The 23,223-nt window shown below is 49.8% G+C and overlaps 8 protein-coding genes across 8 annotated transcripts; 5 read left to right on the forward strand and 3 right to left on the reverse strand.

Annotated features, from left to right (window-relative positions):
• The first annotated feature begins 334 nt into the window (after window positions 1-334).
• BDW70DRAFT_134270 (NADPH:quinone oxidoreductase family protein) lies at window positions 335-2,050 on the forward strand. Its single transcript, XM_073736471.1, has 2 exons — window positions 335-472; window positions 538-2,050. Exons 1-2 carry the CDS (start codon window positions 440-442, stop codon window positions 1,531-1,533), a joined length of 1,029 nt encoding a protein of 342 aa, XP_073597175.1. The 5' UTR covers window positions 335-439; the 3' UTR covers window positions 1,534-2,050.
• Window positions 2,051-2,433: 383 nt separating this feature from the next.
• Window positions 2,434-3,849, forward strand: BDW70DRAFT_134271 (uncharacterized protein). Its single transcript, XM_073736472.1, has 2 exons — window positions 2,434-2,531; window positions 2,629-3,849. Exon 2 carries the CDS (start codon window positions 2,877-2,879, stop codon window positions 3,696-3,698), a length of 822 nt encoding a protein of 273 aa, XP_073597176.1. The 5' UTR covers window positions 2,434-2,531; window positions 2,629-2,876; the 3' UTR covers window positions 3,699-3,849.
• A 655-nt stretch (window positions 3,850-4,504) lies between these two features.
• Window positions 4,505-5,489, forward strand: BDW70DRAFT_134272 (putative extracellular serine-rich protein). Its single transcript, XM_073736473.1, has one exon. The coding sequence runs from the start codon at window positions 4,773-4,775 to the stop codon at window positions 5,223-5,225; it is 453 nt and encodes a 150-aa protein (XP_073597177.1). The 5' UTR covers window positions 4,505-4,772; the 3' UTR covers window positions 5,226-5,489.
• An 83-nt stretch (window positions 5,490-5,572) lies between these two features.
• On the reverse strand, window positions 5,573-7,019 carry BDW70DRAFT_134273 (putative Ras family GTPase (Rab4b)). Its single transcript, XM_073736474.1, has 4 exons — window positions 6,998-7,019; window positions 6,867-6,931; window positions 6,768-6,802; window positions 5,573-6,700 (listed from the first exon to the last, which is right to left on the reverse strand). The coding sequence occupies exons 2-4, from the start codon at window positions 6,917-6,919 to the stop codon at window positions 5,859-5,861; spliced, it is 930 nt and encodes a 309-aa protein (XP_073597178.1). The 5' UTR covers window positions 6,920-6,931; window positions 6,998-7,019; the 3' UTR covers window positions 5,573-5,858.
• A 480-nt stretch (window positions 7,020-7,499) lies between these two features.
• On the reverse strand, window positions 7,500-9,835 carry BDW70DRAFT_167157 (uncharacterized protein; the record flags this gene model as incomplete). The annotated part of the gene is made up of 2 exons (XM_073742167.1): window positions 7,500-9,684; window positions 9,734-9,835. 2 exons carry the CDS (start codon window positions 9,833-9,835, stop codon window positions 7,570-7,572), a joined length of 2,217 nt encoding a protein of 738 aa, XP_073597179.1. The 3' UTR covers window positions 7,500-7,569.
• An 815-nt stretch (window positions 9,836-10,650) lies between these two features.
• On the forward strand, window positions 10,651-11,553 carry BDW70DRAFT_149490 (SSH4 family protein; the record flags this gene model as incomplete). Its single annotated transcript, XM_073739021.1, has 1 exon — window positions 10,651-11,553. One exon carries the CDS (start codon window positions 10,651-10,653, stop codon window positions 11,551-11,553), a length of 903 nt encoding a protein of 300 aa, XP_073597180.1.
• Window positions 11,554-17,340: 5,787 nt separating this feature from the next.
• BDW70DRAFT_31527 (glycosyltransferase family 2 protein) lies at window positions 17,341-19,752 on the forward strand. Its single transcript, XM_073743737.1, has 4 exons — window positions 17,341-17,633; window positions 17,682-18,551; window positions 18,602-18,893; window positions 19,091-19,752. Exons 1-4 carry the CDS (start codon window positions 17,596-17,598, stop codon window positions 19,256-19,258), a joined length of 1,368 nt encoding a protein of 455 aa, XP_073597181.1. The 5' UTR covers window positions 17,341-17,595; the 3' UTR covers window positions 19,259-19,752.
• A 1,484-nt stretch (window positions 19,753-21,236) lies between these two features.
• Window positions 21,237-22,175, reverse strand: BDW70DRAFT_149492 (uncharacterized protein; the record flags this gene model as incomplete). The annotated part of the gene is made up of 1 exon (XM_073739022.1): window positions 21,237-22,175. One exon carries the CDS (start codon window positions 22,173-22,175, stop codon window positions 21,237-21,239), a length of 939 nt encoding a protein of 312 aa, XP_073597182.1.
• Between the last annotated feature and the right edge of the window lie 1,048 nt (window positions 22,176-23,223).

The raw sequence follows: 23,223 nt of genomic DNA on the forward strand, positions 1-23,223 counted from the left end.
TTTAGCTTTGATACAGGTATATTTTGTCCAAAATAGGCGCTGACGTGCTCTGCTCGGGATTTAATCCCGCCTCGCAGTATAAGCTGTATAATGCGACATATTTGTCCGCCTATGTTCACGGTCGGGCCGTAGTGGAGTCCATAGAATGTTTTATCTTTTATTCTCGAATTACGGCAGAGTCAATTAACCCCATATCCAGCTTTTGATTTTGGTGGCGACACGATCTGGGGTTGTAGCAGTAGATCTGGATCCTTACCGACAACCTCGGTACCTTCCCATCTTGGTTTCGCCGTGCGGGGACTCGTGGAGTAGGGGGCATACCCCGTAAATCTGCGAAAGCTCTTCCTTGACTTTCTTCTAGCTCAGCATCCTGTATACAAACCAGCTCAGGTTTTTAATACATGGGTAGTAATCTAGTTACTCCCACCTCTATCTCAAGATGCGCGCTATCCAGGTCAAAGAATACGTCAAGGTGGGCACTTGTTTACATATCCCTAGTCAATCTTTACGCAGATTCACATTGCTAACTAAGAATAGGGTCCCCTCGACCTCACAGTCTCCACCCTTCCAACTCCCTCCACCTCCCCGTCCGCCTACCTAATTGAAATCCACTCGGCAGGGACAAATTTCTTTGACCTGCTTCAAATCCGTGGCAAATACCAGCACCAGCCTCCACTCCCGTGGATCAGCGGCTCCGAGTTCGCAGGCACGATTGCCGCCGTCCCAACAGCAAGCGGGCCATGGAAGTACAAGGTCGGGGACCGGGTATTCGGCGCCACGCAGGGCGCGTATGCCACGCATGTCCTGGCACCCGAGTCGGCTCTGCTCCCTGTACCGCAGGGTTGGAGCTTTGAAGATGCGGCAGGACTGTTTGTTACGGCGCCAACGTCATATGGTGGACTGGTTCATCGGGCAAATGTACAGCCTGGGGAGTGGGTGCTTGTTCATGCGGCTGCTGGGGGTGTTGGGCTTGCGGCGGTGCAAATTGCTAAGGCGCGCGGGGCGACGGTTATTGCAACGGCGGGGACCGAGAGGAAGAGAGAGGTTGCGAAAGCCTTCGGGGCGGACTACGTAATCGATTACCGGGACAAGTCCTGGCCGGAGAAGGTGAAGGCGTTGTGCGCGGAGCATCGGAGCGGGAATGGTAAGGCCGGTGTGGATGTTGTTTACGACCCCGTCGGCATGATCGATCTGAGTTTGAAGTGTGTGGCGTGGAATGCGCGGCTGCTGGTTATTGGATTTGCGGCAGGAAGTATAGAGAAGGTTGCGCTGAACCGGGTCTTGTTGAAGAATGTTAGCATTGTCGGACTGCACTGGGGCCAGTATGCGAAGTTTGAAACCGAGACGGTGGGCGCCGTGTGGAAGGGCATCTTTGATCTGATTGCGCAAGGCAAGTTCAGGGGGACGGCTTTCAGGGACGAGAGCTTTGTTGGGTTGGAGAGCGTGCCCAGGGCATTGCAGGCGCTCGGTGGCAGGGAGACATGGGGAAAGGTCGTCGTTCGAATTATCGACGATAAGGGTAGTAAGTTGTAAGTAAGTTGTAACTACGTTGATGATATCCACGTTAAATACAATGGCCATAAAGCTAGTTATCTGATTCAGGCTCAATTGATGTAAATCTGATGTAGGTGCGCAAGGAGTCATGCTCTCGTAGGAATAGAAGAACATGAACTATGAAGGCCCTGGATTCGTCTAGCAACTTGAACACAGTTCGGGACCAGAAGGTCCAGCAATCCAACTCCGTTCAGACACAGCCACAAGACGTGGCATGTGTTGACCGTCCTCTGCAAGAGTCCGTTGCTGCGTCTGCTGCCACGCGTCAAGAACACATGGCAAGCTAACAGGGACAGTTGGATAGCTCAGTTGCGTGAAGGCATCCTGACCATCGACAAGTTGGTCAGCAGTCAGATATGTAGTCTGGTCTTCGTAGAAACTTGAGAAAATATGGCTTACACTGCCTGTCACTACAGCATGAATAGACACAGGCACTGTAAGTCACATAAGTGTATGATTTAACCACATGATAGGTTCGTGCAAGTCATTGTTTCTGCGTGCTATTTGAGTTGAAGTGTTAACAGGAAAATTCCACTTCAGGTGGTGGATGTATCTTGCGCTAGATGAGTCATTCTTTCACGTGACATCATGGCTCCATACTTGGAGTAAGTTGCGGAGCTGATAGGAAAAGAGGCAGTTCAGCGTCTATGCATGGCTGAGTGCTCTTTCGCACTGAAGATACTCCCGCTTTCTATCAGGAAATACATGTGAGCCCCGATCTAAGGCGGAATAGGGGCCGATTCTAGTATAATAACTATTTAGACAGGGCGAGAGACATACACTGAAGCCTGTATTTTTAGCAAAGAACTAGCGTATATCCATTAATGTTGCCCGAGAGACTGCGGATGCACTGCCGCACGGGATGCAGCACCCTGCATCCCCACATGGAGGCAACTGGACCCTGAAGTCATAATGAGCCTCGACAACTGTGGCACATATCCGATTTTTCCAGGACGCCTTATCTATTTGCCTCTGTAGTAAGTGTGTTAAGGCTGATGAGTTCATCACTCTTGGCCATCGTCACCGCAAGTTGTTTCCTGACTAAATGTTCGTATTAAAAAGCTGATTGGGCAGTTTTCAACTTAGGCTTTTCTGTAAATCAGAAGAAGCATAAAGACGACGCCCGCCCCTGCAGCCCTGGCAGTGAATATTTCTTTTTCCAGTCGAGCACAACTACGGCGTAACAGCGCCTTTTCTATTCTTGCCACAAAGAAGACTCGAAAGTCTATGTCAAGCGTTTCAGCCCCTTTCCGTTTCCAACACGTCCTCTCCCAATTTTGCCTGTGTTTCTCTCGCTCAGCTCGGTTGGCCATTCAACTAAGATGAAGATTGCACTCGTATCAGCTGTTACACTGCTTCTCTCCACAACCGTCACTTCTTTCACGGTTCCGAAGTCAGATATAGCCATTCGCCATGGCAACCTCATCACATCCGCCTCTGAAGCCGTAGATCTCGAAGACAGGGATCTGGAGAAGCGTCGTGGAGGCGGAGGAGGCGGCAGAGGCGGCAGTGGAGGTAGTGGAGGTGGAAGCAGTGGAGGCGGAAGTGGTGGACGTGGTGGTGGTGGAGGATCCAGCTCTCGTCCAGGGTCAACAAGTACCACCAGCAACACTGGAGGTACATCGCGCGGTGGCTCTGGAACACGGCCGACGTATGGACGTGGTGGCGGTTACTATGGGGGTGGTGCTACTGTTCCTTATCGATCGGGCATTCGGTCACCGTCGGGTATTGTGCCCTTCTTCTTGCCCGTCGCTGCCCTGGCCTTCTTCCCTGGCCTCTGGCTCTACGGGGCACACGTCTATCCTTACGGCCACCCTTACCATTACATCAACGACACCACAAACAAGAACGAATCGATGCCGGTTATCTGCTTGTGCGCGGAGTACTCGACATGCGGATGCGACGACAACAACAATAGCACGTACTATGAATCGCTCTTCAATGGAACACAACCTAAAAACGGCAGCATTGTCAGAGTTACCGACGTCAACGGTACGCAAACTATTGCTATCAACGGGACCCTGCAAAACGGGACTACGGCGGACGAGGATACAGTAGATTCGGCCGCTGCCTTGACGGTAATACAGGCCAGCGGGTACTGGGTCATGGCTGCTGTCGCTTTCAGCGCGGCGTATACTCTGTGATGGCATGTGTTTGGACACTTTATGGGAGGAAGTCTGTTTGCCGTGTTGAATTCTTGATACCCAGTTGTGCCCTACTATAATCATTGTGATGACGAATCCTGAAGAGTAGTTTCCTCAAAAACCCAGCCATCCTAAGTTAGCGCGGGTTCGCTTAGTATGTTATAATTATTGCTTGCACTATTCATCAGCAGTGCTAGGGCATTTCTCAAGCAGCTAAATCACCACGGCCGCTTTATAATAACTATGCCGACCCACTTCGAACGATAACGAAAGCAACTGCTATGCTCATAATTGAGATTGAAGTTGCAGCCGTGTGCATCCTCCAGCATTTTTCCGAGATGAAGATCCCCGTGCTTCATCAAACCAACTGTGGGACAAGTGACAACTAGCGTGTCAGAAACTAAAAGACCTCGTGAACCGTGGAGTCAGACTTTATTTATTTGCCATGGCATCAATAGAGTCTACGTTAAAAATGTGACAGCAAGAGGTGCAGACCAAAGCATATCATTCTTCTCTTATCGAGACGAAATCTGCCACTTCATGGCATCCTGGCTGTAAATATCGTGCTTGATGGGTCCTGGGAAATTGAGCAACGTAATGCTATACGCTAAATCTATCATTCTGCACAAACAACCAATTGACTGGCCGAACAGAAAGCTTCTACTGCCAGTCGCAGCGAACCATGGCCCAGTTCATCTTGAACGGCGGGAACGACAGGAACGAGTCTGAGAAGTAACGCCTGATTGTAGGAGCCTAAGCGACTAACTTTTGCGCGTGCCAATCGCCCCGCCAGCCACGGCCAACAACGGCACTGCCCCCTTTTCCATTGCATCCATATCTACTCCGTGTCGCTCGTTTTATCCCGTTCACACTACTACAACCACACCTTCGTTGTTGTCGCTCTTTCATTCTCTACAAGGACTGCCGCTCTTTTCGAGTCCCATTCGCTCTTTCTAGCAACTATCTACCTACTATCCAGCGCGACGATAAACTTTCATCTATTCCTTCTTTTCTACTCTATACAATCACCTACACTTTGTATATCGACCCACCTCGATACACACAACAGACAATATGCAACTCCTCAAGACCGTCCTCCTTTTCAGCGCCGCCTTCACCCCGGCCTTCGCAGCCGTCGCGAATGGCGGCAGCGGTGAAACCGAATCCTTCACCTCAACTCGCACCACAACCGTCACGGTCACCGTCAAAACCTCCACCACTGCCACTCCCACCCCGACCTACACGCCCACATCCACCAGCACGCCCGTCATCGTGACCCCTTCATCCACTGCCACGCCCACGCCCTCGCCTTGCAGCTCCTTTGTCATCACCAAGATCCACTCGTCGACCATTGCGCCTTCCTATACGCCCTCGTCTGCCAGTACTGGTGGTTTTGCGTCTGGGTCGTCAACGGTGTCTGCTTCGCCTTCCCAGACTCCCTTCACTGGTGCTGCCGTTCCCGGAGCCAAGCTTCCGGGAGCAGGCGTGGTTGGCGCTGGGTTGGCGGCTATGGCATTTTTGCTCTAGGGTATTTTTGCCGGCCGGCGGCTGAGTTGCGGGAGATGCAGTCATGGACTGGCTATTTGATATACGTTTTGATTCTTCAAATGTGTCCTCTTTATACCTTTCTTATTGGGTCTTGTGTTCTTGGATTTGTTCCGTCCCGCTCGGGTACATAGGGGGGAAGGAACATGTACATAAATCGGATCTACTTTTACACTTCTTATTGGGTATACCCGTTTTCGCCTACGGTGGTTTTTTTCTTAATGCATGATATGTTTGGATTTTCCATGTTATACTCCGCGGGGTTTTCTACAAACTAAAAAGGCATAGTCGGCAAAGCGAATGTAGATGTATGCTTTCAAGTAGATACATAAGAGTAGAATCTGCAAGTAAAGTCTAGCGACACGGCTAAGAAATTGGGCATCACAAAGCAAATAGCAAAGCAATAAGCGCTTCAATCAGGCCAAAGAATCATTATATAAAGGTTCGGAGCCAGCAACGAACGTAATCGGGGTATAGTGCAATAGAGAAATGAAAGTACTAGAATAAGCGCCTGGTAAACACGCAAGCTCAAAAGCATGGTGTGCGGAAGCGAGAAACAGAGGCGGGTGAGTAACAGCCAGTATGTCGCTGTAGAGACTGAAGTAGGCAGGGGCATCAGCAACAGCCTGAACTTTTCCTGTTATGTGATCCGCTCACACGGAAAACGTCTTCCCACTCGTTCATGCTTTGCCTCCAGTTACTGCCGCCTCGTCGTCTTGTATTTCTTCTATGAAGCTGCACAGCATTGTCTTCGATAGTCATTTGGCTTTTGATGCTTGAAGCATCGCTAGTGCCGTGACCGTAGGGACTACCGTCCCCGTACTGGATACCGCTTTGTGGGTCGTCGGGATCGATTTCACCGAGTTCAATCTTGGTGAGAATGATGCGCGCTAATCGCTGGAAGAGCTCCTCCACACCGTCACCCGTGAGAGCTGAGACCTCGACAACGGCGGGTATATTAGACCTGGCAGCCCATTGTGAAGCTTCTTCCATGCTGACTTCGCGACCGTGCGAGGCATACGTGGCCGTCATCCTGGTTGCAGTACCGAAATTGCTCGAACGAAACGAGCCAGCTGTGGAGTCAAACGGGAGTGAAGACTGCGGGCTTGAAGTGCTGGAGGGGGTTATGGGGCGGCGCATGCCGTCCTCATGGTAGTCGTCTTGCGTGAGGTCTGTTTTATTTCCCGCAAGAATGACAGTAAGGTAAGGAGATGTAAGGGCCCGCGCATCCATCAGAAAGGTCGGAAGAGAGTTGAACGATGCGTAGGATGCAACATCATAAATGAGAATCGCACCTGCAGCTCCGCGATAGTACGACCTCGACACCGATCGAAACCTCTCCGTCCCTGCGGTATCCCATAGTTGCAGTTTAATTCTTGTCCGTCGGGGCCCGGTGCCCAGTTTCACAATTCTAGATGAGAACTCGACTCCGATTGTTTGCGACGATAGCACTCTCCCTACAGGCGCAAGGTGTATTAGCGAGCTGGCTATCCAGCTCTGGACAGCCTGGATTCGGAACCGTACATTCGTTCTTTACATATCGATGGAGCACGCAGGACCTGAGAAAAAGTGAAGCAAAGCCGTAAGTGAAGAGCTCCGGACTGCGGGGGCAGACGAACTCACTTTCCGGCACCACTAGGTCCCAAAAGAATGACCTTTGCTAGATAATCGTACATGCTTTCCAGTTCCTAATCACGGATCAGAACATTATGCGCCTAAAGGCGTTGCGGATGGCGTAAGCATGTCTAGCATACCTGGTTCCGGTCTGGCAGAGTAGAAGCCGATGAAGCATTTGAATGCCCCCGGTGACGCGCCATCGTGCCTGGCACAAGCCGGTCGGGTGCAGAAAAAGGAAGGAGGGCGGTGGAAAGTGGACGAAGGGTGTGGCAGGTGAGTTGTTCCTCGCCTTTTATCCCGGCGAATCTCCCTCAGTACTTGACGCCCCGCCCAGTCCGATAGTAGTGCATCACCTACTCCACCGTCGTTTGGCCCCGGTATCTTCGCTCTTTGTTTCTGAAGGAGATATTGTTATCAATATGTCCTCCTCTAATATTTCATTTTCCTCAACAAGGTTCTCGTTCTGCTCCGGGCGCCAAGTTCAAGTTCGGAGTCATTTCGTGATTGCGCGGCTGAACCGAGGCCGAATGCAAACCACATGTGCTACGGTAAGATATATATTTGAGTGATTACATTCAAGAAATCTTCATACTGCTATAATAGTTAATCACTGTCATGATGGGCGCAGTTCAATGAAAGCCAGGAATGGCATAATAGTTAAATCACAAGAATACACGGTGTCGCGGGTACCTCTAACGCATTGTACATTTCAGTGGTGTCTCTGACGCAGCTGAACCAGAGTGCTCCATCCCTGGCAGCAACCCTTGCTAATCTGATGCTCACACCAACAGCACCTGACCGGGCCAGGCAGAGGCTCAGTCGTTACGCGTATGCGCGACGACCTATGCTGGGCCTCAGAGCGCGGCGGCTCCGTGTATGATTCATGCGAGGAATGAGCCTGCAGTAGGCGATCGACCAAAGAATTTCGCTCCCAAGCAGCGAGTTCTTGGTCTAGGGCAGCTGACAAAGGGTCAGAAACAGTGAGGCTCGCATACACTTCGGATGGCATGTCATGCCAAAACTTGCATCGACAACAAATGACAAAGAGTTTCGGAACAAGTTGTCCCAGGTTTCTTTTTTTGGTCATCTTCGGATTTCCTTTGCCGTTCGATATGCCAGCAGCACCCTCAGAACCAGTACTCTTGTGCTTGGGAACGCGGGAGCCTACAGACGCCTGAAGGTCACAGTCGTCTGAGATCTTCGATATTGTGGACGCGATCTCGTCTGCGGTGTTGTAGTCCGATTCGGATTCCTGCGACCTATCGTTAGACAGGCTACTAGTTGGCCTGTTATTGGTTTTGATATCCGGAGATTGTGACATGGCCCGGCTGTTTCGCTTTGGGCTCTTCGGAGGCACAGTTGGGAAGGAGTCGCGTTCCCGAGGCGGCGGTGACATCGTTACTGTCGCCTTGGGCTTGCCACCACCGGCGCCTGTCACTTTGTTTAGTGAGTTATAGAAGCGCGGCTTCACTAATAGTACTGATGGAGCTGACTGACTAGTAGGCTTTGAAGTCGGGATCCTGCTCATAGGATTTTGAGCTTCCCTTGCCTCCATCAACGATGGGTTGATTGTGATGTTTTCAGAGATTACACTCGAGCTTTGCAATGTGGAAACCTTATGATTCTCCGGACTAGTCGCTTTTTCGGCGACGGTAAGTGTCTGTGGCCGTGCTGCCTCGGGGATATCATGGCTTGGCAAGGTGGTTGCCCTTTTTGAAGGCACATCGTTAACGTCGATTGTCTGTGATTCCGCAAGAGGAGAAGATTTGAACATCTTTTGCTGTCTCTGTACGATTCCGTCCGTGGGTGATCTTGATAATGGGTTTCTGAGCATCGAGCGGGATCTCGAGTTCATCTGCAGTTGGCTATTGTCGCCTTGAGGCTGTTCCAACTGGCGATATGCAATTTGGCCTCTCGGAGCGTGTCCTGATAATGCGCGTCCATTCTTGGGTGTTAGACTCGCGGTGAACAATGCCCGGTCTAGATCTGATTGCTGGTGAGAATCCTTTCTACGCGAAGTCTCAGACAGATCACTTTGTATGTTGTCACTTGGTGCTGGGAGGGTGCGTTCTTCTCCATTACGAATAGTCGGCTGGCTGGAAGTAGACTCGGTTGTGGTCTCTAGGGACTGCGATGACTCCTCAGGCGACACGAGCAAGGCATTTTTTCTCGTAGCAAGCTCTTTCGATATTGCTGTGCTTAAACGCTCAGGCAAAGTCGGGGACAACACTGGGAGGGCATTCGACTCGTCATGGCCATTGGGGTGGTTATCAACCCCTTCAATGGAACTACATCGGGACCTGGACCTTCGCCTTGAACTTGAGAGAAGAGAAGAAAGACGCGAGGTGGGTCTTGATCGCGACTCATCATCGCTCACACTTGATGACCTACTTGAACTCTTGAGGGGCTGCTTCTTTGAGAGTCTCCGGGATTCTCTTCTCAGTACTGATGTGTCACCCGTCCGTTCGGCTTCTTCGAGCTTGAGCAACCGCTTTTCGAGCTCCAGTCTCTCTGCTTCCAGTCGTTTTGTAGCTCGCCTATCCTTTTTCTGAACCACACTGTGATTTGTGGACTTTAACCTCTGATTATCTTGGTTCAACGGGTCTGGATACGGCTCCAGATGAACAGACCGAAGCGAAGAGTGTCTCGATTGCGAAGTGTGCAAGTCTGTAGCATTTGAGTTCACGGATGAATGTGAGTGACGACTATTGCCAGTAGATTTAAACTCAGATAGTCCGTGGTTTACATAGGCGAAGGAGGTACCATTTCTCTCGTACACGGAGGGGTTTGAAGCGCGGGAGTCTTCATAAGTGTCATGCTTTGCCTTGGAATAGTTAACACCACAACAACACCAATGCAAAAACCAAACTCACATCGACGGGCTTGTCTATATGAAACATCCGCTGCAATTGCTGCGTAATGGAAGGCCTCCGAGGCCTTTTATTTTCGCTATTCGATTCAATGAGCGCTGGCATCTTGACGTGGGCAGACCAACGATGACGCAAGAGTTGGCAAAGAATGTTGGAAGATAATCATATTTACGAGCATTCAGTCAAGAATATAATGAAGGACAGATTCAGCGCGACAACATAAATAAGCAGTCGAGTCGCACAGCTGACCCTAGAAAATCGGGCATGAAAAGTCTGCCATGACAGCGAACACAGAGACTTTTACAGCTCGAATGGGACAAGACGCACAGGTCACATGAAGGTGAAACATTTCGAGAAACTATCGTGTGAGCGCAGAACGAATTGCCCAACCGGAGCCCAAGGGCGCTGCCATGCATGCATCGATCTGACTACCGATACGCTTACTAAAAATACCTCTCCTGGCTCCCCTGCGAACCTCTCAGTAGGGACAACGAAGCAATCGAGAGAGGCTGGTGGTTAACGATCTACCGGCAGTCGAGAAATTAGCAATAAACATGAAGCTGTTGATCAGACTGACTACAGTGAATGGTGGTGCAGGGGCCAACTAGATAGGGTGGATCGTAGGGTTGGCTTCAATAGGTTCAGCCCAGCTCCAGGACGGAGTCACAATTGTGATGATTGACAGTGAGAGGCTCTGGCTGATTCTCCGTCGGCAAATACCTTTGAAGCATCCATTGTTGCGCCTATGGAGAGGGCAGGTGCACAGCCACACTTCAGCTACGATAAAACTGGACGTCATTCAAACGGACCCCGCCGACGTACTCCGCATTATTTCTTCAAAACGGTCGAGACGCAAGGAGGGTCCTCGGGGTCAAGGAGCAATAATACGTACTCCGCATACCTATCCAAGGGAAGTTCTAATGGCAGATAAAGTCTACCCGCCACCGCCGGGGCCACCTTCCGGCTACAATGAGGGCCCTCCGCCTCCATATCACAACTGGCAGGAGGCAGTCCCTGACACAACGGAATATCCGCCCCCGCCAATATCAGGCAACTACTATTCTAATGCTGGGAATGCCTCTGCCGATGACGCAGAGCGCGCGCACGATTTCTGCAACAGAACTCCTCTGTATCGACCGGCCCTACCGTCTACTGTTGTATACAACTCTGTTCAAAACTATAATATAGCGCCCGTCCTGCCGGCAGAGTTCCGCGGGAACATCTCTGGGCATCACGGCCGTTGGAAGGGATCCACCAGAGACAGAAATGGTGATTGCGTCCTGCTAACGAATCTACCGCTCTACTTTGCATTGGTAGACTCGCCGTTTGTGACGGAGAGAAAGAAGACTATCTATTATGAAGTCAAACTGCTTGGTCTTCGTACAGGGCCAACACCAAACGATGCTAGCGGGCTATCCATCGGATTCGCGGCGCAACCGTACCCTCCCTGGCGATCTCCGGGCTGGGAGAGAGGCAGCCTTGCTGTCTTCTCGGACGACGGATGCCGTTTCACAAATGATTCGTTCGGTGGGAAGGACTTCACGGATCCTTTTAGAGTGGGGGAAACCGTGGGTCTTGGGATGACTTTTGAGCTGGAGACCCCAGTCTCACAGCCTACTGAAAAACTCAAAGTCAACATTTTTTTCACTCGGAATGGCCAGCACGCGGGCGGATGGGATCTGCATGAGGAGGTTGACGAAGAAGCCGGCGGCGTTGAGGGCCTGGAGGGTGAAGTCGATTTATACCCGGCCATTGGGCTATTTGGGGGAGTTGATTTTGAGATATGTTATCACCCAGGGGGGTGGCTCCACCGTCCGCAGTGAGCAGCTCGGGTAAACGCCATATCACTCACAACGAGACAACTGTTGATCCTCGGGTGCGGTGCAAGTATAGACCGTCACCGGCGCAATGTAGCACCAATACCAACTCATGATGAACGCTCCTTGTTTTTCCAATTAGAATTCCTACCTCGAAGCCAGCTTTGCTTCTGGGGCGAGAAGGTTATGCAATTCACCCACTGCACCCTGCAATATTGAAGATTACCGTAGGCTTTTTCAGCCATTGGCTGACCACTACAGAGGGTATCACGGCAGCAAACTATATCCTCTGGGCTCGAGCTATGACGTACTGCTAGACAAGATTGCCTATCAAGTTGCACTTCAGCCCTAACCACCGGTCATCCGAAAGCGACGTACGACGTTCCGAGTCTGACTGGCTATAGTAGCCATATGAGCCTTCCCTCAGCAGGGGTCTCTCTGCGCATTCTCAGAGCCATCTTTGTAGTACTAGTATAAATGGTGTTGAGGCGTTTTGAATAGCGTGGATGACTATCTAGCTTCTATATGAGAAGGTTGGAATGGCTTTCCTCTGGTCTCAACAAACGAAAACGTCTGCAGATTACTCCTAACTCGTGATCGGTAAGCACGTTCGCCAGTTCTCCGACGACGAACTATCTTAGCACATGGTAATTTGATCAAAGTCTCATGGGGCTTCTCTGTGCCTGCTTCTGTGCAGAGAAATAGGCGTCCTGATGTGAGCCTATGTAGTACTTGTCCCAACAGTCTATAAAAAAATATCCCCTACTTCTAATGATACTGCCGCCCAAGCTCTAAGACTCAATAACTTCATTTTAATAGACCTAATCCTGTAAAACCGATTCTGACCACCTTTCTAAACTCAGCCGCCCACCATCCCCGTATTCCAAAATAGTTTGCGACTTCGTCTATTCGGGCCCAGGCAACCTATAGTCCGTACGTCATATAGTCTAGTGGGGTAGGGTGCCCTGGTCTCGAAAGGGATGTGGAAAAGTTCAAGGGGACAGGGAAGAAAAGGGCTGCTGCGAGAGCGCAGTGCGCGCTTCCAGAAACAGAGCGAGCTGCACGATCAGCCAGGATGAGATTCCCTGCCGATCCTATACCGCGTAGAAATAACTGTACATTAGTGCTTCGGGGGGAAGCACGAGGTACATCTCCGGGTGCATCCTAAAGAACTGCCCTAGGAACTGACGTGCAGACTGGATGGAGCATCCAAATCCATCTACCCCATCCTGTTAAGCGCCTAAGCCGCTGCCACTACGCCCTGTGCCTGAGGCTTTGACGTCAGTGTGTCAAGTTCTGGACAATATCGATGTTTTAGACAAGGTTGTCTGGCGCTTGACTCGACATCACTGTGCTTGTCCCGTAGGTGAGTTCACAGGACCAGAGCCTTATAGTAGCTTTTCATTATCGTCTTGCGCTCTGCCTTTAATTCTGATGCAGATATCATCTACCATCTCTCAGGCTGGGTGAGAGGTGGGATCTTGAGTGCTGCGTAAAGTCCGGAAGGACATGGCGCCGATTGCCCAAGTACTACTGAGTACTGAGTGGGCAAATGGTACCTGCATTTTGGTTGCTAGGAGTACTGCACATCAGGAGGCACCTTTTACAGACTGCATCTCGGTTGCCAAAACGGCCCGAGGCAAGCTCAATAATGGGCTTCAACTCAAGGCAGAGAGAGGGGTTGTTGGAGCGTCGCAGTTGATAGGCTGACCCCGGCATTAATATGGCACGGAATTTAGAGCGGCCGAGTTGGATTGGCGCATCACGAAAGCCCTAAAATAATAATCGTCTAAGTTATAAGCCTAAGAGAGCAACGACTCATGGGTCAAGGACTTCTCTGGGAGGCCGGACTTGGAGCGCAACAAAAGAGCGAAAACAAGAGCGAATGGATGGTTCGCTTTTATTGCACGATTATTAGGTGCATTAGCGCGGCAGTAGCGTCTGTCACTAGCCGCCATCATGATGGAGTATCAAATCAAGTCGGCCATCCTTGGCTGGAGCTCTGCAGGCTGTCTAGGCCAGCCGTTTCGCAATGATAAGCCATGATTGAACTGTGCGAGTGTAGATCACTCCTTGACGAACAAGGAGGTCCTCCGTCAACGTCTCATCCCGCGGCAAAGCTAGCGCAACACGGCTCAGTGGTCAATGTCATATAATTTCTTTATGATGAATAAAAATCATGATTCGACCAGATAGCAGTGGCTCCTGAAAGACAGTTTCCGCAATCGGCCATTCCCGTCAAAGGCTCCACCGGTCGGTATGGAGTCTAGTGGCGGGACTGTTCGGCGTATATACTCCACCAGTAGAGGATAATACACCTGTGCTGTGAGGACAGCTCGCTCAAGCTAGCTCGTTTGGATTTCCTCATGTGTGCTCTGCAGTTATGCCTCAGAAGCTGGTGATCTAGAGACAACGAGTCTCTCTTCGCCTTTGACGCGCTGTTGACGGTGTTGAGATTGATAATTTTGACAAAGGATGAGAGAAGTGCTCAGAGTCAGTACTGGCTAAAAGGGCCGGGGTAGCATCTACTCCGGAGTACTAACCGCTCGCGAACTTAGAGACTTATCTGGGATTAGCACAGTAATATAATAGATTAACGGTGGAATGGATAAAAGACTGACCCTAGCATGTGAAGGCCGCGCCTTTTTCAGCTTCCCTCGATCCTTTTCTTGGGTTCGTGGACATGGGCAGCCAAATTTCCTAGGAAGATCGGAAACGGCACTTCGAGCAAGTGATGGCGACCAAGGTCAGTGCAGTGCAGTACAGTAGCTAGCCGGAGAAAACGTTCTGGGGCAACAAGGGTGGCAGTGGAGCGCCGGGGCTAGGATAGCAGTAGCGTGGTACTAAGGAACATTGAATATTTCAAATCCCGCGTCTTTCCATACTCATGTGTATGGAAAAAAAGCAGGTGCACATAAACTCTCGCGGCAACGAATATATTAGTTTTTTGAGAAACCGCCATGCTCGACGACAGAGTGGAATGTAGCAAGTGTCAATTTTCGACCAGCGCTTTCTCGCGCGACGTTGCGACGCTACAGCTGACTACCGCAAAAGGTTCGCTGGGTCGTTCCACCTGAGGGTCAAGTGGACTGTGGAGTCCAGTCAGCGTCTGGTCCGTGCAGTCGAGATACGCGTCTGTTTCACTCCCGGATGCGTTTGAGCAAATAAACTCGACATTCTCCAGCGAAATAATGCTGTGGTCGCTATTTCTGGTGAAAACGACGCAGATGGGTGGTATACGGCGTTATCTTGTGGCTGTCATCTACGTGGTGTCAGCTTTTTTGGATCTTCCCCTTCGGTTCAGGTTCCGAGGCAAAACAGGTGACCTATGAGATGCATCTCGCCCGATTGTGATGCGACATTGTACTTCCGCTCTGGGCATCTACGTAAACATTCTGGTCATGATCTACTTATGGGGAGCTAGGTACCATTATACCCAGTCGACTAGGGAAGAAAAGGCTGGGCTTGTACTTCTCAAGTACTTTCCGAGACGCCCTCAAGCTAGGTGCAAGACGACCGAAATGCAAGCCGTCATCATAGGAGCAAGGGCGTGCAGATGGCGACTGGGGTACCGATGCTCGAAAAGTCTTGGTTGCACCCCGTTTGAGTGACCTGCAGGCCCTTGATCATCTCTCGCAAGACTAGACCTGGATTGATTGTCTGGACATGAACGCCGTGCGACAGGATTCGACTAGAAGCCTCAGCGAGCTTATGCAAAACATAATTCGCCCAGGCTGGCTTTTATCCGGTTGGAAGCCAAAAGAGTTAGCAGTCATTCTTTAGTTAGAAGTGAGAAACAGGTTACCGTTATGGGCCAGTGAGTCCGAGCGCAACGGATGGAGAGATGGCGCGAGAATTTCTGGCCTCGCTTATCGTCCGCGGAAAGGTTATTCTAGGGAAAAAAGCCTTTATGAGAACAGATCCACAGCAGCTCCGTTCGACGAGTTAGTCTCTGTATCATGTGCTGTGGCTAAAACAGACGAGCATAGGACAGCACTTGCGAATCGTGAGTCGTGCAAGTGTCATGGTCCCATCAGGCGGCGGCAACCGGGGATCGCCATGAATCGTAGATGACAGGAACGGCAGTTAGCACGCAACAGAAATGATTCCAAATACCACTACTACACTTCCTACCTGGATACTCCGAACGATCTTGGTAGAGCGGCTCGGAGACAGCTGAATGATTGATGAGCCCCCAAATCACGTTCAGCAATAAGTGATCGCGAATGATAATGTCGTAGAAAATAATAAATATTAATGTCCATCCTGCGCGGCTGACGGGTGGTTTGTCACGTTCCGTACCACTCGGCTCCCCAGTTCCCCACCACTACGACCTGCAATGCTTGCGCTTGCCGTTCGACAGTCCTTACCTAGCCTGTGCGTGCTGCCTCAGTCTGGCTGGTGCATTGTTAATTCACGGGGTTTGTACGATCGCCGCTAGGATCACCAGCTATCGCTCCAAGCATTTTGCCGGACTGGCTGTGATATCCTTCAAGCAGCAGGCTGTCCTCACCTTAGCATCTGACAAGATCCGTAAGCATTGTAACCTATAACCTGTCCTACGTCCCCCACACACTCAAGGTTTCGATATCTGCTACTTGTGGTTCGGGAGCAGGGGGACTGATAACAGGCCGAGCCTATCCAGGGGAAGGCGAACCGCCGAGTCCTCGAGAGTACAGAGTACAGAGTGGCCTCCTTCAAAGGCCGAAATAGAGTTTTATGACTGTCAATCAACGTCTAAGGATATATTAGCCCTTATTTTGAAAATACACCTGACTACTCCATAGTTTCCCCTAAACTTCAGTCATACCATGGGTCATGGAATTTAAATTGTGTGTCCTACGCCGATCATTGGTAAAAGTAGCCCCGAGCCCGAAGCGTCAGCTTGAATGCAAGAGTTCTATTTTGGACCTCGTCATTCTATGTATTTCAGAAAATTAAGCAGACATACGAGGTACTTTCGATGCAGAAAGTATTCCAGAGTACTGCCCACATTTTGACAGCAAGCACCGAAGGCTGCCTCTGCAGTATGCCCACGCCTCACTCTGCAGCCTGCACTGCCGTTCCAGTCGCGGACAAAGCACACGACGACTGTCCGGATACTCAGTACGCCTGAATCCAAACGGTCTCCAGACGATAGCGTCGGATCTAACCAGCGTAGTCAATTATCTCCCGGGGTTGAGCTGGCCTTCTCGCACCTTCGGCCTAGTCGCGTTGCAATTTCCAATCAAAGTACCACCAAAGTACGAACTTCTCTACGGTATGGGATGATAGTTTGATTGAAACCGAATCGGGGAGTCGCTGCATACCTCCCTGCTAGCATGACTTTGAGCCGAAGCCTTGTCCACGATGGCAACAACAACGATAAAAATAATAATACCTTTTCTGAGCCCGGCGCCCGCCCTTATTACTATCATTATGGCAACTAGTCCACCTGGCTGGGCAGCGACTCGCTCAATCGTCATCCACCATCCCCACTCGCTACTGCAGTAGTTGAAGCTCGTGCGCCGCCAATCCTTTCTCCACCCGCAAAGCATCCTCCATCAACTCATCTAGGATTCTAGATCAGGGTCCCGTCTGACGCACGAGGCAAATTACACATGCAGCCTTCTGAAAACGACAATCGTGAACTGGAGCCCTTATTTCTGCTCCGACCATTGGCTCATGGACGCGCTGGATACCGGTTGAACGTGCCAGCCCTAGCTACCCTCAACCTCTTTCGCCGGCAAATAAAAGTCTCCAATGCTGCTGTCAGAGAGGCTCGATCTTTGCCTTTTGCTAAATATTTTTTCTTATGTGACTTGGGAGGCAATTCCTCAAGCCTTCAAGACATTCGTTTCGTCGCGACTCATATCCCGCTCTTTTCTCTTTTCCTGTCCTTCCTTTTCTCAACCTGGTTGGTAGCTGTCTGCTTGGTTGACAAAAATCTGGAAGAACAGGGATCGTTTGGCACATTGGGCACCGCATTCAATGTACGCCATTGACAGCTGAGGACAAGGTTTGCAGTGAAGTCGATAAACGGCGTCGTTCTAGAGTTTGGCAAGAATAATGCACATAACGTATATGCGAGCGTTCATCGCTCTTTTGTAAGTGCTTCGGATCCATCATGAGGTCTCTTGCTAACTTTTTTTCAGTCTCTACCGGTATTTGCGTCTTGTTGTGAATCTCATTTCGTTCTATACATTCAAGCCTATCCCTCCCCCCGAGGATCCAAGATTGACGTCAAGTGATGTGACGGTCATAATCCCTACACTGGATGGCTGTGGTGAAGAATTGGAGAGGACGATCGAGACCATCCTGACAAACAAGCCCCATGAGCTGCTTCTTGTTACAATTGAAGCAAACAAGAAGAAGGCTGAAGGAATGCTAAGCCGCATGCCCGCCGCCAAATCGAGAATCCGCCTGTTCACTGTCACCCACCCTAACAAACGCCGGCAAATGACTAGAGCTATCCCAGAGGTTACAACGGCGATCACAGTGTTCGCGGATGACGATGTAATCTGGCCGCCAAAGGTCCTTACCTGGATGCTGGCGCCCTTCGAAAAAGACGACCGATATGGAGGCGTGGTGACGTGCCAGAGGCTTAAACGGGCTACTTCGCCTACCCTGTCACAGCGAGTCTGGGGATTTCTTGGAGCTCTCTACCTGGAACGAAGAAACTTTGATTGCGCCGCGACTACCCACATTGACGGCGGACTGCCCTGTATGTCCGGACGCACTGTGGCATACAAAACCAGTATTCTGCAGGACGATGCGTTCACGTACGCCTTCACCAACGAAGGTTGGTGGTTTGGCAAATACCAATTGAATGCTGACGATGACAACTTTATTACTCGATGGATGGTCTCTCACGGCTGGGAAACTTTCATGCAATACCATCCCGAAGCGGAGGTCCAAACGACTTTGGAAGATAATCCTACTTTCTTGAAGCAATGCACCAGATGGTCTCGGAGTAATTGGAGGAGCAATCTCACTAGCATGTTCGATGAGGGGCATATTTGGCAGTACGTAACAATTTTTTCTATCTCAGTGAACAGTCGCTAACAGCCAATAGCCGTCAGCCTTGGAGCGCGTATGCCGTTCATATGACGACCCTCTCGCCCCCAGCTCTTCTCGGCGATCTGGGCCTTATCTTCCTCTGTCATAAGGCTACTGCCTCCTGGGACGAACATGCCCATATGCTGGCAATGTCGTTCCTTGCCGCCTGGATGTTTGTCAGCAAATTTATCAAACTCCTGGGCCATTACATACGATTTCCAGTTGACTGGGTTTTTCTTCCTGTGTCGATTCTTTTCGGCTATTTCCACGGTGCGATAAAGATGTACGCTGTGATGACACTTAGTGCAGTACGTACCCTTTCCCCCTTGACAATCAGCTACTGCACCGTATTCCGGTTACGCTTTGGGTTCCTACAACTTCCCCGGCGCGCATCCATCTGCATCCCTATCAACCATCCACTGGATTCCCTTCACATTGGCTGTGTCAATAGAAGCCACATTCGCAATACGTCCTGTGCTAGGCTAACTGCTCTCTCTAATTTCAGACAACTTGGGGTAGCCGAGAAGGTGCCGATGATTTTGATGAGGAGCGCATGAAGAGGCGACCCGATGCCGATCCTCTCAAAAAACCCTACTATCATAAGTTCAGACTTAACGCGAATGATTTCCATCATCGACTAGTGCCTAGTGTAACCTCGGCCGATATCTCCTGACTTCCTATATTCACAGTACAGGGTGCCATGTCGGCGTGCTGATTGTTTGGGACTTTACGAAGAAACGGCTTATGACTCAATCATTGTGAGAGCAATGCGAGGAACTCCCCGAAGCTCCTCATCTCCAGCCAACATCTCCCCAGCCGATGTATCATTCGTGCTTGCTGTCGTGAGAACCCCTAGAGCAGCCTTTCCACGTTCGGCTTGACGGCAGTCCTATTTTTTATGTGCAAATTATTATATGTTTCCTGTGTAAATTACAAAAGCGTGGGCGGGTTCTCGTCGCTTCATTTTCTTGCCTTTTGATTAAAAATTGCTGTTCTGTCGTTTTCCCTTGTTAGATCAATATTGGGAGGCTTTCTGAGAGTTCGTTTTTTACTTGTTAATTCCACTATTTTACCAGATTAATATATAATCAGCTTCTTTGAGTTATAATATTGATGGAGTCATGCGTCTCTATAGAAATGCCTTGACATATGTTTGTTCTTGATCTTGTGTCCCTAACGTTAATCCTGCACAAGCATATGTCCGTAAACTCAGGTTCAATAAAGAGTTGGCATGTTCAACATATACTTGCAGTTCTACATGGGGGTTGCGGGCAAGTGAAGTGTCTTGATTACGCAAGAATAATATGAGACGAAGTAGTCAGGTAATCAGTTGATACCTAGCACATGTTGTCATCTTCTTTCATACCTACGCCAACTCCACAGCTATCATCCGCAACCCTTTCCACTGTTGTGCGGTGTGCATCCTGTTGCCAATCTATCATTACAATCATGCTAACAAGGCATAAGGGAATCTTCACATTTATCTTTTCATCTTGGTAGGTACAGTCTTCAGCAGTTGAAGAGTGATCTTGGCTGACCGTTTTAGTACGTCACTACGAGGTCTAGCGTCGCTTGTATTAAACATGTTTTCAACAGATAAATCCCAAGAAACCACACATAGTGATTACTGTGAGAAATATCAGTTTTGCAGTCGCATGCTGTCATTATTTAACCAAGAGCTCTTGGCCCTACTTTCGATGCATATATACAAGAGATATGCAAGGGGGCAGAACTTGCGCTTATCAACATAGCCAAGTTTTAACGTTGATGAAATCTGATTGGGGAGACACCGAATGGTATTGCACGACACTCAACCTGAGAGGAAAGCGTCAATAAGATCGTGCCTGGCGGAGGGGTACTGCGAATCCGAAACGCAACCGCACGCAAACAACTCCAATCGGGCTGACGAGCTCCTCTTCAACCGAGGTCAAGATATCAGGACGATCTTATCGCGACAACCATTGTGATGGATTTCTCAGCTACTTTTATTTGGCCGACGAAAACCTCTTACGTCCAGCATGCGAGAGCTGCGCAATTGATTTTCTGAACGAGAAGCTCTTGTTCGACGCCATGAAAAGCTCGGGAAGTCATTAATTCAAAGATAAACTACTGCATCGCTGTTGTCATAAAAACTGAAGGCGAGAAACAATTACCACCACCAGCCAGAGTTCCCAACTTGATTAAGTCCAAGGTACCCTTCTAGCCAGAGTACTAGGATCTGTCTTGTTATTGCATTGATCGTGTTCGTAAAAAGATTCAAGTCCATTATAAGATCAGAGTCCGTTTGACCGAAACTAAAAGTAACGGAAGCATGTTCTCCACAAGTTCCTATTTACTCTCTTAGGATTACCTCCAGAGACCTTGTTGGTTGATTATACAACCAATGAGCTTGACCCAGTAGTAGCAGGTAGGTGCATCGTTCCTTCCTCTGTTATATCTTGTTCACTAAAGACTGTACGGCTGATACATCCAGAAAGCCAGCAATTTGAGCTATACCTAGGTCTAGGTTTTCCGGTGCGGCTAGGAAATCCGATAGCACATATTCAGGAAGAGGTTAGCTAGTGTAAATACGAACTAGTATAGTTGCTCTCAAAGTTGGTATAAAAAGACGCTTTATTTACATGATAGAACGAGATAACCAGCTCATATAGTCAGCTCAAGCTGCGCACCTTCCTTCTGAACTTGAATATCCTAGTCCGAAGCCAAGTAAGGAAAAGCATCCAAGTGCTTTTTGACTGGGATTTCCAGCTCCCTGGAGTAGATTGTTCTGCGGTCCAACGCGGGCCCTGGTTATCATCAGGATCAAAACCCCAACTCTTCTCCCGTATATCGTCCTTGATTGACGTTCGGTGGCTTTGCCTCTCTTTTCGCTTTGTTTGCCTCTCTTCTGCCTTAATACGCTGTTCCTCGAATTTTCTATTCTTGGCCGCTTCTTTTTCTTCAAACGCCTGGCGTGCTGCTTGGATTGTGGCTGCTCGGGACACCGGGTCCATGCTCGTCCTTGTTCTGGAGCGAAAAACAAAATCTAGAGACGAACGGGACGTGGGCGATGTTGTATCTAACGTGCTGGCGTTTTCTCGTGAATATCCGAAAGACGCGCGGCCGGTTACATTGGTCTGTGACGCCCCTGGAGTAAATGTTGTGTCCGGGAAATGCAACGACAAGCGTGGCTTGGGCCCTGAAGACACGGAATCATTTGCATACTCCGAATCATCCTTATGAAGGTGACCCTCGAAATAGGAAGTTTGACTCTGTGTCAATAGAGGAGGGGTATACGCGCGCGGAGCGCGGCGCATCGGATGGACATACTGCGAGCCCGGTTTGCCCATACTCGAGCTGCTAGCTGTGGAAAGCTGGGAAGTTCCGCTCGTAGATCGACGGTGCAAGTCGGACAGTTTCCTCCTGGTCGGAAAGTTGGTGTATAACTCTGTGCCCTTGTCATCTGTGTAAATCCCTAGTCCCTCCTGTTCAAACGAGTGCCGCGAGAGGTCAATCGACGTAGACGATGAACCATCCCGTGAGACTCGTTTCAGCAAAGGTTTAATTTGTGCTTTGGAAATGTTTTTGCGATCAGTTCTCTGAGCTGACATGTCTTCTTGCGCTTCGCCTGAATTGCTCACAAGGTCCGGAGTAGAATGTATTCCAGGCTCGTCCGAGTAGTGAACTCTCGGCAATAAAACTCGGCCTTAACTATCGCGATCTCGGCCAACAGTACACCTACACACAGTCGAGGGGATAGATGACATGTAGATGTGCTTTTGAATTGAACACGCTTGATGATACTTGAGTGCGGTAAAGCAGTGACCCCGTCGCCCCCTCACCTCCTCTTTGTCGTTCCTGGTAAAATTAGGAACGAAACGATTCAATGATGAGCCCTCAAATGCATGGTTACGCGGTATCGAGTTAGGAATTCGGAAGCGTTCAGAAACCCGACGATAAGGAGCGAGCGATATAAAATATAATCCGAGACGCGTAAATCGCACTACCGGAAGAATATGGAGCAAGAGAGATTTAGAGGGATGTAAGAAAATAGAGATGAATAGATAAAAAGAACCTGGAGAGGTGGGCTGACTTTGGGGGAGGAGACGGCGGTGAGATACGGCAGCGAACCTGGAGGGCTGGCTTCTGAACGCTATCTGGACGGATGCGGAGATATTGGTCGGTGTGACCAACCGGACTGTCCAATCAAGCCGGGCAAGTATCCATCACCCATGCACGCTGCACGCTGCAACAGAAATGGCTGCATTAGATCATGGAGCCTTGGAGATGTCTTCTAGTCGCTCAAGAAGTCGGCATAGTTCTAGAATTGTCTACCTACCTGTCACTCCATGAGTCCCGACGTCGTTACGCATCAGTACCTGCAAACCGGGCCTTCGGAGGCTGTCCAGGTGGTGGCCCGACTATGTACTACTACTATGTACTAGTCTAGTCACCTTACCAGCTACTGAACTCCACCGTACCTGTGTAATTCTGGGTCTCACAATGACTTTGTGGATTCTCCAGAACACTCAAACCGGAAACATCAGTGATGGCCAGTCCAACAAAAATATCTACACCAAATAGCACTGAGTAGATGCTTCACCATTCTTATTCTTCTCATTCACGAGGCATCATTAATCTGGAAAATAGTCTTGTGAA

This window comes from Aspergillus foveolatus (assembly GCF_047715535.1).
Source record: "Aspergillus foveolatus strain CBS 279.81 unplaced genomic scaffold BDW70scaffold_17, whole genome shotgun sequence".
NCBI classification, from domain to species: Eukaryota; Fungi; Ascomycota; class Eurotiomycetes; order Eurotiales; family Aspergillaceae; genus Aspergillus; species Aspergillus foveolatus.